This window comes from Camelina sativa, chromosome 11 (genome assembly GCF_030686135.1).
Source record: "Camelina sativa cultivar CO46 ecotype springtype chromosome 11, ASM3068613v1".
NCBI classification, from domain to species: Eukaryota; Viridiplantae; Streptophyta; class Magnoliopsida; order Brassicales; family Brassicaceae; genus Camelina; species Camelina sativa.
The window spans coordinates 33,244,796-33,257,939 of record NC_141890.1 but is presented as its reverse complement, the minus strand read 5'-3'; the positions used below and the strand labels follow the sequence as shown (position 1 = coordinate 33,257,939).

Here is a 13,144-nt window from a genome sequence, read left to right as displayed (position 1 = left end):
AATATTTGAAGAAAGTCCCTAACTTTTGTTTCGATTTGAAGTTTAGTCGCATTCTCTGAAAATCAAATGGCTAACCCTAAAGTCTAATTTTTTAGGCTCACCCTATGCTTGCGGAATATTTTTATAACTTTAAATTTAATATATTGTCATTTAAAATTTAATACTATTTTTATTTTAAAAAAGCTGAGCTCGACCTAGCCGTATTTCTTCTGACGCTGATCGACGTCGCTAGGTTTTGGTTTCGTCATCTCTGTCTTCTCTTTTGTCTGCAAATCTCGCTCTTGTCCTTGTTTATTTTCACCGGAGTCCCCCTGAGAGTCCAAATCTCGACTCTGGGAATGCATCAGCTTCATCTTCCTACCATCTTGACTCCGTGTCCGTTTCCCTCTCTCGGTGAGGTTGCTCTTCTGAGTTCACCCCTCAACCCCCCGAATGTCCTGGTAACATTGGAGACTACCTCTCGATCTGGTCCTTTCCACAGTCAATCATAACATCTCTCCGATCCTCAGATTTATATCCTCTCTCCAAGTGTTTTACTTGGTTGCAGCTGGACGGGAGCTCAGTGTTGACGCCGGAGCCGTTGAAGATCTTGACGAAGAAACCCATAACCTCGGCTTGCTCTGTCCCAACCCTGTTATTTATTTGGCCCACATTTGCTCCTCATTCTTATCCCGGAACCCTAGTAGATAGTCTAATTTTCCTAGACTATGTTTCATCTCTGCACTGGAACCTACTCGAACCCGTCCTTAATTATTTTATATCAAGTCCAAATTATTTAGTACCGGTGTTTTCTGCTTGGTCAAGACGAGGTTCCCTCGATAGCAGAATTCTGGTTTCTTCTAATTTGCTTGAGAATCTTTTGTGTCGAGGTCAGTGTAAATCCAAGTTTGGTCTGAATTCCACTCTCTCCCACCCTAATCAACACTTGGTTTGTTTAGTAGTATCATTAGTTCGAAGACTGCTTATGATCCCTAAGTCACCATCGTTGTCAGCTTGGTATAAGAGTCCTTTGAAAACTGTTTTAATCGGATCTCCTAGGGATGCTCTCTTGGATGGAGACAGCTTGGTGAAGCTGGAATTATTATCCCATCTTTACAAAGTTGGGGTTACTGAGCCTTCACCAACCTCCTATCTCCACCTCACCTGAATGCAAATCTCTCAAAACCGCAAATCATCTACTTTAGCAACTCCCCTCATAGAAACTTGAAGATTAGTGGCATTATGACCTCCACTCCATGGAGTAGTGGTTACCACAACCCCTTTAAGCTCTTCTCCCTCAACCTTGGACCTGCAACTACTTTAGTAGCAATCATCCCTAAGAGCTCTAACCTTGCTCGACCTGTTATCAAAGCTCTACCTAGAGTATCCCCTCTCACTCTGGTGAGACAGTTAGCTTTGTCCCTTTCATCGCCACATAGTCTTCGACCCAAGACAATGGCCACCTTTTCCTCCATTGATCTGTTCATGGAGTTCACATCATTTTGCCTTGATCTCACAGGTTCCAGTTTGCTTCTTAGCATGTGCTTCATAGCTCTCAAACGCTTTATATCGATTGTGTCTATCTACTTATGTTCTTTTGTTGTTTTATGCTTTGGACAAGGTCCTTTTATGTTGTATCCTAAAAACACTATCTACTTTGTATATTATCTTCTATTCTAGTGGAATGATAACATATGTTTTTGATCAATTTTTTTTTTATCTTATTATAAACTATTATCGAGAATATTTTTGTAAGACGTGTAATTAGAACAACATAAACATTTAACAGAAAGTTTGAAAGATAACTGAGATTATAATTCTAACATATTTATGTGACAGTAGTTGTCATAAGATAATATCACAACATTTTATAACATGAAATAAAATATGTATGTTTAAGATTTTTAAAATAGATCACAAAAAAAAAAATCTGAATAAGGTAACACCAAAATATATTATCTTATTTGAATTTATTGTTGTCGCGTATCATCTTGTTGTCCTCATGTTTTAAAAATGAACCAATGTCCTCATCCTATTTAGAGTTTGATTGGTTCTACTACTCTGAATTTCTCTAAATCCTTACATTTCAATATTTTATTTTCGTAAACTCAGATAAAGATCAGGTTAGTAGTATTTTAAATAAAATTATAGAAATTTTTTTTTAGAAAGTGGTTGTGGAAAGGAGGTATTTTAAAAAGTTTCAAAAAAGATAGGACAAAACATATGTATATTTAATAATGGGTGTATTTGTTTTGCGTTTACCCTAGATGTTTATCCTGGATGTAATATTATCAAAAATATTACGTTACTATATAGTTATTCGTGCTGTAAAACCTAATTTTGTAAACCGTAATTTTGTTACCGGATCAAAAGTGTAAAGGCTACAGTCCAGCCCATTTAGATGATTTTCAAATTTAAATATTAAAATAATATATGATATTTTAGAGAAAATTTATGTTTTCAAGTTTTTATGCAATTTTAGATTATTTATTTTTTTATATTATATAGTATTGTTTTTGATTGATTGAACTTGTTAAAAGTAAACACTTTTTAATCTAAACGGAGAGAGTAATAAATAAATAAATATTTTTTTGTTGTGAAAATAGAGAAACTCTTGTGTATATCATTAATCAATCGAATAGAGTACATATATAATAGCACATAAACCCTAAGTACAATGGGATTCCTAAAACCGACTTAGTATAAGAGAGGGTGGCCAATGGGCCTTGTGGACTTGGACATGTATGTGGGCCGGTTATGGAGATCCATCTTTAGTGATTTACAACACTCCCCCTTGGATGACATAACCGTGCAAATGCTAAGAGATCACCATAATACGCTTGGGGATGCTGCCTCATTAAAACCTTACCAGGAAAACCTAATGGGACAAAACCATGGTGAAGGAAAAAGAGTACAACATGTATTACTCTCCCTGTTCTAAGCATCACTAAAAGTCCTTGAGTCTCTGCATCCCAATCTGGTGCGTGAGCTTCTTGAACGTCGATGTCGGTAATGATTTGGTGAAGAGATCGGCTGAATTGTTGCATGATGAAACTTGCACCACTTGAACTTCTCCGGCCTTTTGTAGTTCATGTGTGAAGAAGAACTTAGGTAAAATGTGCTTCGTCCGATCTCCCTTGATGTATCCTTCCTTGAGCTGTGCAATGCAGGCGGTGTTGTCCTCATATGTGACGGTTGGTTCCTTGTCATCGGTCATACCACAATCTGACCTGATGTGTTGAGTCATCGATCTCAACCAAACACACTCACGACTGGCTTCATGCATAGCTAAAATCTCTGCATGATTAGAGGATGTGGCCACAATAGTCTGCTTCATTGAACGCCATGAAATTGCTGTACCACCATGCGTAAACACATAGCCGGTTTGAGACCTTGCATTATGTGGATCCGATAAATAACCTGCATCAGCAAAACCAACTAAACCTTCTTTGTTATAGTTAGTGATAACTCTCTAATTTACATGTTTTTAGCATCCTTTTTTGTCCATATTTTGCATTGTTCATATCCTTAACTTAGCATATTTAGGTCATTAACTGTAGGAATTCACTTTTAGACCATTTAGGGTGTTGCATTTTTGCATTTGCATATTTTGGATGAAAACAGGTGCTAAAGAGCCTAAAATGGGAAAAACAAGGACAAACTCGAACATGTACCCGAAGGAGCCATCGAGCTGGAAGAACAAGTCCGAACCCCAACACGATCGAGGAGGATCCAAGAGCACGAAGAACAACCCGAAGATCCACCCGAGGAGTAACACGACTACATCCTCGTGTACCCTATCGAGTAGACCATCGGGCAGGTCTGGGAAGCTTGGTCAAAAGGGTTTCCATATATAAACCCCCTCCTCTCCTAGCTCGCAAACGAGCACGCCGTAGACCCTCAAACCAGAGAGTGAGAGCTTCTGGGAGAGAACTGAGCGACTCAAACATTTTTCTTTTTGTTTTTGCATTTTTATTTCATAGTTTTTATAGTTTTTTTAGATTTCTATCTTGTACTCTTTCTACTCTACTCTATCTTTTAATATAATGCAATTTTCATTCATTTTCGTTATTATGTTCCTTGTTGTCATGTCCGAGTAGTGTAGTAAAGTTTCTAGGGATGGGATAGATGATTTTGTGTTCTTGATTGGTTAGGATGCTTCAGTTTGATTGTAAATGATTGATAGATTTCCTTCTAGGTTGGTGTTCTTAATGTTGTCAACAGACCAAGAGGTTGAGATTAGATCTAGGGCGTTTCAGCGACCGAGAGGTGTAGATGATATGCGTGAATTAGCCAATGCTAGAGGTTTACTTGACTCTGTGTAAGAAATTAGATGAGTTTGAGTTTACTAACAATAATGAATCGTTCTTAATGCCTGCTTGTTCATATTGCTAGTGCGAGAGTGTGGTAAGTGATCAAGGTTGATTGTTGCTAGTACGAGAGTGTGGTGACAAGGTTTTAGAGATTCATTGTATAGGAAATAATTGCTTGAGGCATGTAAGGCATCCGTACTGGTCTAGAATACTTAGGATTCGATTACCCCATCTTTAGGAGCTTTCGTATTTTATTTGTTTACATTTTCTTTACTTGCTCGACCACTTACCCGATCAGGTACACGATAACCTGCATCGAGTAATACCTTGAGTTGTTCATATCTCATTTGCTTACTCGATCACCCCACTCGATCCTATACTCGATTGCTTGCTTCGAGTGCTTAGGTCGTGTGGTTTCTTTGTTTACATTCTATTCTTTTATTTATTTTAGGACTGTTAGAATAAAAACCCTATCCGCTTGGCTTGACTTGTATTGTTCTGATCATATCCTTCCTGCTAGAAATAGACAACCATTTGGATTGATAACCCTTTGTACTACAACTGCATATGGAATTGATACCCTGGGTGAAAACTTGCTTATCAGTTAGTATAAAATAAACCCAAATCCAACGTTCCTTGTAGGTAACGCAATATATGTTTGATACCGTTCCAGTGCCTTTGGGTTGGACAAGAACTAAATCTTGCTAGGAGGTTCACGGCAAAACAAATGTCTGGTCTAGTGTGGCTAGCCAAAAACATTAAAGCTCCTATAACACTGAGGTATGACATTTCTGGACCGAGAATTTCTTCATCGTCCTTCTTCGGACCAAATGGATCACTGTCCAAATTTAGGCTTCTCACAACCATTGGGTTAGGCAATGGGTGAGCCTGGTCCATATTAAATCTTTTGAGTACCTTTTCAGTATATGCCATTTGATGCACAAGGATTTCATCATTTATGTACTCAAGCTGCAATCCAAACAAAATTTAGTTTTACCTAGGTCTTTCAATTCAAACTCTTTCTTGAGATATTCAACTGTTTGGGCGATTTCCCCAGAGGTTCCTAGGATATTCAAATCATCCACATATACTGCTATGATTACAAACCTTTTGTTTGCAAACTTCTTTATATAAAAATACATGGATTGATGGGATCATTCTTATAGCCTTCTTTGGCTAGGTACTCACTCAATCTATTGTACCACATACGCCCACTTTGTTTCAGTCCATAAAGGGATTTGTTTAGCCTTATGCAGTATTGTTCTCGAGAACCATTCTTATCTTTGAGCTCAATACCCTCTGGTAATCTCATATATATTTCATTATCCAGTGGACCATATAAATATGCGGTCACTACATCCATTAGCCACAAGCTTATAGCCAGGCTTATTAAAAATCTAAAAGTCGTTGCATCCATCACAGGGGAGTATGTCTCCTCATAATCTATTCCTGGTCTTTGAGAGAATCCTTGTGCTACAAGCCATGCCTTATATCTCATGATTTCATTATTCTCATTTCTCTTTCTTACAAAGACCCATTTGTGTCCCACTGGCTTTATATCGAATGGTATCCTTAAGATCAGACCAAACACATTCCTTTTCTTTAATGAATTCAACTCCACGTCAATGGCTTCTTTCCATTTTAACCAATCTGGTCTTTGAGTGCACTCTAATATGGATGTGGGTTCATGATCCTCATTTATTTCAAGTGCTACCTTGTATGCAAATATTTCATCAATGTCGACATCTTTCCGGTTCCATTTAATTCCAGACATGATATAATTTATTGAGATCTCATTATTATCAATACCTTCAGGACCTTGAGGTTCAGCTTCCCAAACCTCATTAATCGGTTCCTTAGGGTTTGCCGCGGCCATGTCTATGGTTTCCTTAACCTCGGTTTGATTTGCACCTTTCTTAGATTTCTGAGGATTCTTATCTTTGGAACCTATTGGTCTACCACGTTTCAAACGTGCCTTAGACTCTGTAGCAACTTGATTGTATTCCTTGTGAACATCAACACGTACTGGTGCATTACAAGCTGGTATGTACGATTTTGTAACTTTCTTTGGGTCAGCAAAGTAATCTAGCAATTGATTAGCTAGTTTTTGTAAATGTATAATCTTTTGGACCTCTGCCTCACATGCTAGATTAAAGGATGTTTGATTCCATGATATTTCTTTGACCAGCTTGTTTGTCTCTCCACCCAATATAGGAAAATCGGATTCAGCAAACTGACGATCCGCGTATCTAGCCTTAAATAAATCACCCGTTGTTTGCTCTAGATACTTAATAATGGTGGGAGAATCATATCCAACATATATTCCCATCCTCCTTTGAGGTCCCATCTTTGTTCTCTGTGGTGGAGCAATAGGTACATAAACGGCACACCCGAATGTCTTTAGATGGGATATGTCTGGCTCATGGCCCGTTAGTAATTGGGATGACAAATATGTATGCTCACTAGATGGCCTGATGCGTATAAGTTCTGCTGCATCTAATATTGCGTGTCCCCATGCCGACACAGGAAGCTTCGACCTCATGAGTAATGGTCGAGCAATAAATTGAATTCGTTTAATGAAGGATTCAGCTAATCCATTCTGTGTATGTACATGTGCCACGGGATGTTCCTCACTTACCCCCATGGACATACAATAATCATTAAACGCTTGGGATGTAAATTCACCAGCATTGTCTAGACGTATAGTCTTAAGTGGAAAATCTGGAAAGTGGGCTCGCAGACGTATGATCTAGGGCAGCAATCTAGCAAAGGCTAGGTTTCTTGTGGATAATAGACAAACATGCGACCATCTGGTCGATGCATCAATAAGGACCATAAAATATCTAAACGTCCCACAAGGTAGGTGTATTGGTCCACATATATCTCCTTTTATCCTTTCTAGAAAATCTAAAGTCTCTTTAGTGACTTTTACTGGTGATGGCCATATAATGAGTTTTCCTTGTGCACATGCTACACGCGTGAGATTTTTAGGGATAACTCGTCTCTCTTTAAGAGTGTGCCCATTTGAATTCATAATTAGCTTACGAATCATGTTAGAACCGGGATGGCCAAGCCGGCAATGGCATAAATTGAATTGTTCATTGAACATCTTGTTCATTGCCATATTAGCTTCTACCATATCAATTTTAGCATGGTAAAGACCAGTAGATAATGCGGGTATAGTCTCTAGGACTTTCTTATGGCCTTGGGTGATTTCAGTAATATGTAGGAACTCTTGGTTTCCTTCACCCTTAGTTTCAACATGGAAACCATTCAAACTAATATATTTGAAACTCAATAAGCTCCTTTTTAAGCTGGATGAATATAAAGCATCACTTATTTCAAGATGTGTGCCATTAGGTAAAAGGATATGGGTCTGGTTGTAGCCTTCAATTAGACTTGCTATACCCGCTATTGTGCTAATATTGGTATTTTTCAAAATGAGATCAACAAAATATCTCTTGTCCTTCAAAATTGTGTAGCTTGATCCACTATCCACCACAAGTATGTTCTTGTCCTCAGTCATTTCTTAATATGGACAAGAATTATGTTTTAGAGATAAAACAAACAAATATATATTGAAGGAAATAAAATAATTGAATTTAAACCAAAATTATAATCCAATAAAATTCAAAGCATAAAACATGGAAATTAAATCAAGACAACATTTAAATTTAATTATCCTCTCTTAGACAATCTGAACTCTCATAATCCAATTGGTCATCATTCTCATGGTCGAAATCTCCTTCACCATCAAGATGAACCAGGTTAGCTTATGGATTCTTTTTCAAAACTCTCTTGATAGAGATCAGCAATGTGCTTAGGTGTTATGCATGTCTTTACCCAATGATTCTCCATACCACATCTATGGCAAATGGATTTGGTCTTATGTTGCGGTTTGAAAATTCCGCGGCCTCTACCTCGACCACGACCGAAGTCTGATCAGTTCCCACGGCCATGACCATCATAATTGTTTCCTTGGTAATTGCCACGACCACCATGTCCTCTTCCACCACGGCCACGACCGTGATACTTGCCTCTCTGGACGTAGTTAGACTCTTTAGTCTCTTTAGGTTCTTTAGGCTCTTTCTTGGTCATATCAACCTTGTGAGCTTCTGGTAATGAGGCAGAACCAGGAGTTCTCATTGCACTGTTCATCAACAATAATTTATTGTTTTGCTCAGCAAGTAGCAAACAAGAGATTAGACTTGCATATGTCTTAAAGCCCTTTTCACGATATTGTTGCTGAAGCAGTATGTTATTAGTGTGAAAGGTTGAGAATGTTTTCTCTAGCAAGTCTTCCTCAGTAACCTCCTTACCACATAATTTCAAGATCGAGACTATCTTAAATAGCTCTGAATTATACTCATCCACAGATTTAAAATCCTGGATCCTTAGATTTTTCCAATCGAATTGAACCTTTGGTAGGAGCACCGTCTTTTGGTGTCCATATATGTTTTTCAACTCTGTCCAAAGGTCAAGAGGATTCTCAATGGTAAGGTACTGGTTCTTGAGACTCTCAGCAAGATGATGGCGTATAAGCAAAATCGCCTTATATCTATTCTTTTCAGTGCAATCGTTATCATCCTTAATGCACTCACATAGGTCTTTTGATTTCAGGGTAATCTTAGTGTCCAATGCCCATTGTAAATAATTGTCTCCAGAGACATTAAACGCAGCATATTGGAGATTGTTAATCTTGGACATCTATAAAATACAAAACATGCACCCGATTATTTTTATGCGGTATTTAAGACCGAACCATGCAATCGTTTTGGATTATGCCATGCGGTATTTAAGACCGAACCATGCAATCGTTTTGGATTATGTCATGCGGAATTTAAGACCAAACCATGAAATTAATTTCATCTAGGCCATGCGGTATTTAAGACCGAACCATGCCAATTTTAGTAAATAATTTATTGTCTTTTAATATATGCATGAAACAATCCTAGATAAAATTATAATTTAGTATGAACAAGAAAATTTGTAAATAATTTTAAGTTTTAAAGTTTTCATTTTCTCTAGATAAGATTATTTCCTTTTCTTTGAATAGGATAATGGCAAGAGTTTTTAGGGAGATAGATTTCTCTAGGTTTACGATTTTCTAGGGTTTTAATTTTAGGATTTCATGCAAGACATAAAACAGTTCCGATTTTAAGTTTTCAATTTATGCAAGATAATTCACAATCAATCAATAACAATTAATCTAGCCTAAACAATTCTTAAACCTCAAGCAATCGAATTTTAAAGTTTTAGGGTTTAGGGTTTCAAAGCTTAGGGTTTTGATTTGTTGATTGTGTAATTATAGATTTTAGGGTTCTAATATAATTTAGGATCAAATTCGATATATGTATCCGATAAGTTCGATTGTTTACCTTAAACACTGATGGGGTTGAATGGAATTGATCCGAGAGCTAAAGACCTCAGATATACCTTGAGCTTTGATCACGAACCTCAGACTACTCACGAACAAAGCTTGATCACGAACAGAATCTGACCACGAACGCGGATTGATCATTAACTAGGACCGATCGCCGAGCTTGTACGAACAAGTACTTGATGTGCGGCGGTTTAGGATTTTAGGAAATTTTCTCAGTGGAGTTTAGGGCAAACTCATGCTGATAACGTATTGTGAAAGTAGAGAAACTGTTGTGTATATCATTAATCAATCGAATAGAGTACATATATAATAGTATATAAACCTTAAGTACAATGGAATTCCTAAAACCGACTTAGTATAAGAGAATGTGGCCAATAGAACTTGTGGACTTGGACATGTATGTGGGCCGGTTATGGAGATCCATCCTTAGTGATGATTTACAACAATTTTGTATATATTTATAAATTAACATTGTCCACCTGGTCCTCCAAAGGTAAGAGTCTCTCTCGAATCAAAATCTACATACTTGAGAAACATTACACCATAACACTTACGACTATCCACATAAACCTCGACCTCGTTGGAATTAATATCTACCACTGAATAATCCGAAAGAACATATTTAAGTTGTTTCATGAAACAAGACCGACTCAAATCTCGTGTCGGAAAAGCTCCAGTTCCCATAGGTGGGCCTGTTGTCGTGGGTTGAGACAAATCACTGTGTCCTGCAAATCCACCGAAGTAAACTTCAGAAGCTCCTTCTGCCATGTGACTTTGACGTGGCCAATAGCCTATCATTGTGGATCCTATCGTCAATACCCAATTTTTGGTCACCGGATCCTGCATTGATTTTATAGATACTGTAAACGATACTGTATACATATCGTCAATGCCTATCTTTGTTTCTTAAATTAGGGTTTTAGTCTGTACCTCAGCAACAGAAAGATGAACAGTGTTCTGTTTTCCTCCTGGAACATTGATATGATCATAAACCAAACCGGGGTAGATTGATTTATGAATTTGAACATAGCCTCCCGGACATATCGCATTGTAACATCCTTTTTGATTTCGATCTGACTGTAACATATAAAATATTTGATTATGATCATACCAAAATTAACCAAAAACATGTTTAATTATCATGGAACTCGATCGAGATGATGAAATCATCACTCACCGTCCAAAATGTGGTTAGTCTTGGACGATCGTCTGGATATAATTTCCTATGCACCTGTAGTGATGGATCGAGAGAGAAGTTTAGAGGGGTTTTCATGTAGTATCCGAACATCTAACTAAAATGACTATCTAAGAAGGTTCTACAAGTACAAGTAATTCAAATCGATCAATGTTGTTTTAAGTAGTAAAATACTTACAGCCCAACCAAACTGGATGCTGCTCGTCACGCTTCCTTGTATGTAATTAAGCCAAATCCAAGCCTTACTAAACTGATTTTGTGCTACTAGGGGCTTGTTAATATTAAACAATGCTTGTGCTCCACGCCATTTCGTGGTCGTATTTAGAAATGTCTTAACAATTGCATACTGCAAATAAAATCATATTTATACCGTAAGATAATCATCACCTAATATATGCATGGCGTTGCAGCTTGAGCTACTTACATGTAGATGGGTCTCTGTAAATAATGTTGGCCGGCGGTGTTGTCTCTTATTTTTTTGAGACAACATTGCGGAAGAGATGGGTTTGCTTTTAGTTTTTGTACGTAGCTTGTTCTTTCTCTTCTGTTGTTTATCCCTACGAGTTTGTTTCAGGAGACGGCCTAAAAGAAGGAAAAGAATTGTGGTTAGAGTAAAATATTATTTATTTACTAAAAAGATATAAGAACCAAATACCAACAAAGAATATATAAAATATAATCTTTAGAGTAGAAAATGGGTCCGTTTATTAATTTTATGTGTACATCCTTATATTTGTGTTTGCAGTTACTAGTTAAATATTTGGTTTGTATAAAGTTTAAAAGAACAAATTTTATCTTCCAATTTTATCAAACATCATTACGAATTGTAAACACAAAAATAATTACATAATATATATGCTTTTAAAAGTGAACACAATATAGTTTAACGTCTATACGTAAAAATAAATGTAAGCGTAAAAATATAAGCGTAAAGTGATAATACAAAATTTTAAACCTCAACAATATGTTGACATCAAAGGTGATTGATATTTAGAAGAAGTCAAATGCAAGAGGTTACCTTCTTTAGGAAGTTGTTGGGGATGAATAAGATTATCGGTTAAGTTGGTTTTTGGTTTATGAATCGGTACTTGTCCCTTTGGACATTCTTCTGATCCCTTCAAACCAATCTCTCTGAGTATGTTACCATTGGACGTAGAAAGCATTGATAAAAGCTCTCGACTTGGTCGAGTCTACAGGAAACATTTAATTAGGTTCACTAATCCAACATACTTCTTTATAAAAATTTGATTAATTAGTATGTTTCATGGAAAATGAAATGATACCTGTATACGATGATTCTTCATAAGAGGATGTTGTAATGCAGACTGTTTGTTTATAGAGACACACTCGATTTCGGTTTCTTGATGCTGCAACACAAAATGCAGCAATCTGAATATGAGAAATAGATTAGTTTAGTATTTATTATACCAAATTACGGTGTCAACTAACAACATACCAGAGTTGATTTAGCCATACAATTGAGGCCTATTAGACTTAAGGAGAATACTAACTTCAGCCAAAGAGAAGCCATTCTTTTCTTCCTCTTTTATCTCTTTTCTTTTTTCTCTCTAAGGTAGATGTTTTTTTTTACTAAGGTAGATGTTTTGTCGTCAGGGGATTTTGTTTGTCGCCAGGGAAAAGGAGTTCTAAGGTAGATCCTTTTCTCTTTTTTTTTTTTTTTTTTTTTTTTTTTTCAATCATTTATTTATAGGTTTTATTTGGGTTGACTACAAAAATAGAAACTCTATTGTTGGAGAATAATCTGTATGGCCTTTGACCAAAAAATCAACTCTCATATCTTCAAACGTAAATTTTTCTGTTTTATTTTTCTTTAAATTAAATCAAAAGTTTAGGGGAAAATCATCTCTAATTTCTTTGACCAAAAACTCAATTCCACAATACTACGTTATAATCTTAGTACCATTTGACTCTTTATTGACCAATTTATCACATTTTTACCCTTGAGTATTTTATATAATTAAATTGAAAAATTAAAAAGAATTTTTAAAAAAAACAAAAAGCTCAAAATCCACCACCACTGAAAGACTTCAAAACTGAAGTGATCTGCGTCGAATTTAAGTACTTCTAAACTTGTTTATGGTGTAGGAAAAATTATTTGTGTATGAATGTTCATTCAGTTCAATTAGAGATATTATACATTTCTAAGATTTATCATGAATACTTATTTGATTCATTATGATTTGTTCTTGTACTGATATGGGTCAAATTGTATTGATAATGGCATTGGATTGAACACTTGAATCGAATTAAATC

The 13,144-nt window shown here is 36.4% G+C and overlaps 1 protein-coding gene and 1 pseudogene across 1 annotated transcript; both read right to left on the bottom strand.

The window, feature by feature from the left end:
- Nucleotides 1–7,966: 7,966 nt before the first annotated feature.
- Nucleotides 7,967–8,999, bottom strand: LOC147934743 (uncharacterized; annotated as a pseudogene).
- Nucleotides 9,000–9,933: 934 nt separating this feature from the next.
- LOC104724767 (protein neprosin-like) lies at nt 9,934–12,544 on the bottom strand. Its single transcript, XM_010443310.2, has 8 exons — nt 12,327–12,544; nt 12,154–12,237; nt 11,889–12,060; nt 11,295–11,452; nt 11,049–11,216; nt 10,853–10,906; nt 10,606–10,752; nt 9,934–10,515 (listed from the first exon to the last, which is right to left on the bottom strand). The coding sequence occupies exons 1-8, from the start codon at nt 12,399–12,401 to the stop codon at nt 10,141–10,143; spliced, it is 1,233 nt and encodes a 410-aa protein (XP_010441612.2). The 5' UTR covers nt 12,402–12,544; the 3' UTR covers nt 9,934–10,140.
- Between the last annotated feature and the right edge of the window lie 600 nt (nt 12,545–13,144).

Bases quoted from the DNA above. Each gene is read 5' to 3' on its own strand.
- LOC104724767 (XM_010443310.2), bottom strand. From the start codon at position 12,401: ATGGCTTCTCTTTGGCTGAAGTTAGTATTCTCCTTAAGTCTAATAGGC. The intron at 11,453-11,888 runs GTAACCTCTTGC...TCCTTCTTTTAG, and splicing joins CCAACAACTTCCTAAAGAAG to GCCGTCTCCTGAAACAAACT. The intron at 11,217-11,294 runs GTAAGTAGCTCA...TTTTATTTGCAG, and splicing joins TTACAGAGACCCATCTACAT to TATGCAATTGTTAAGACATT.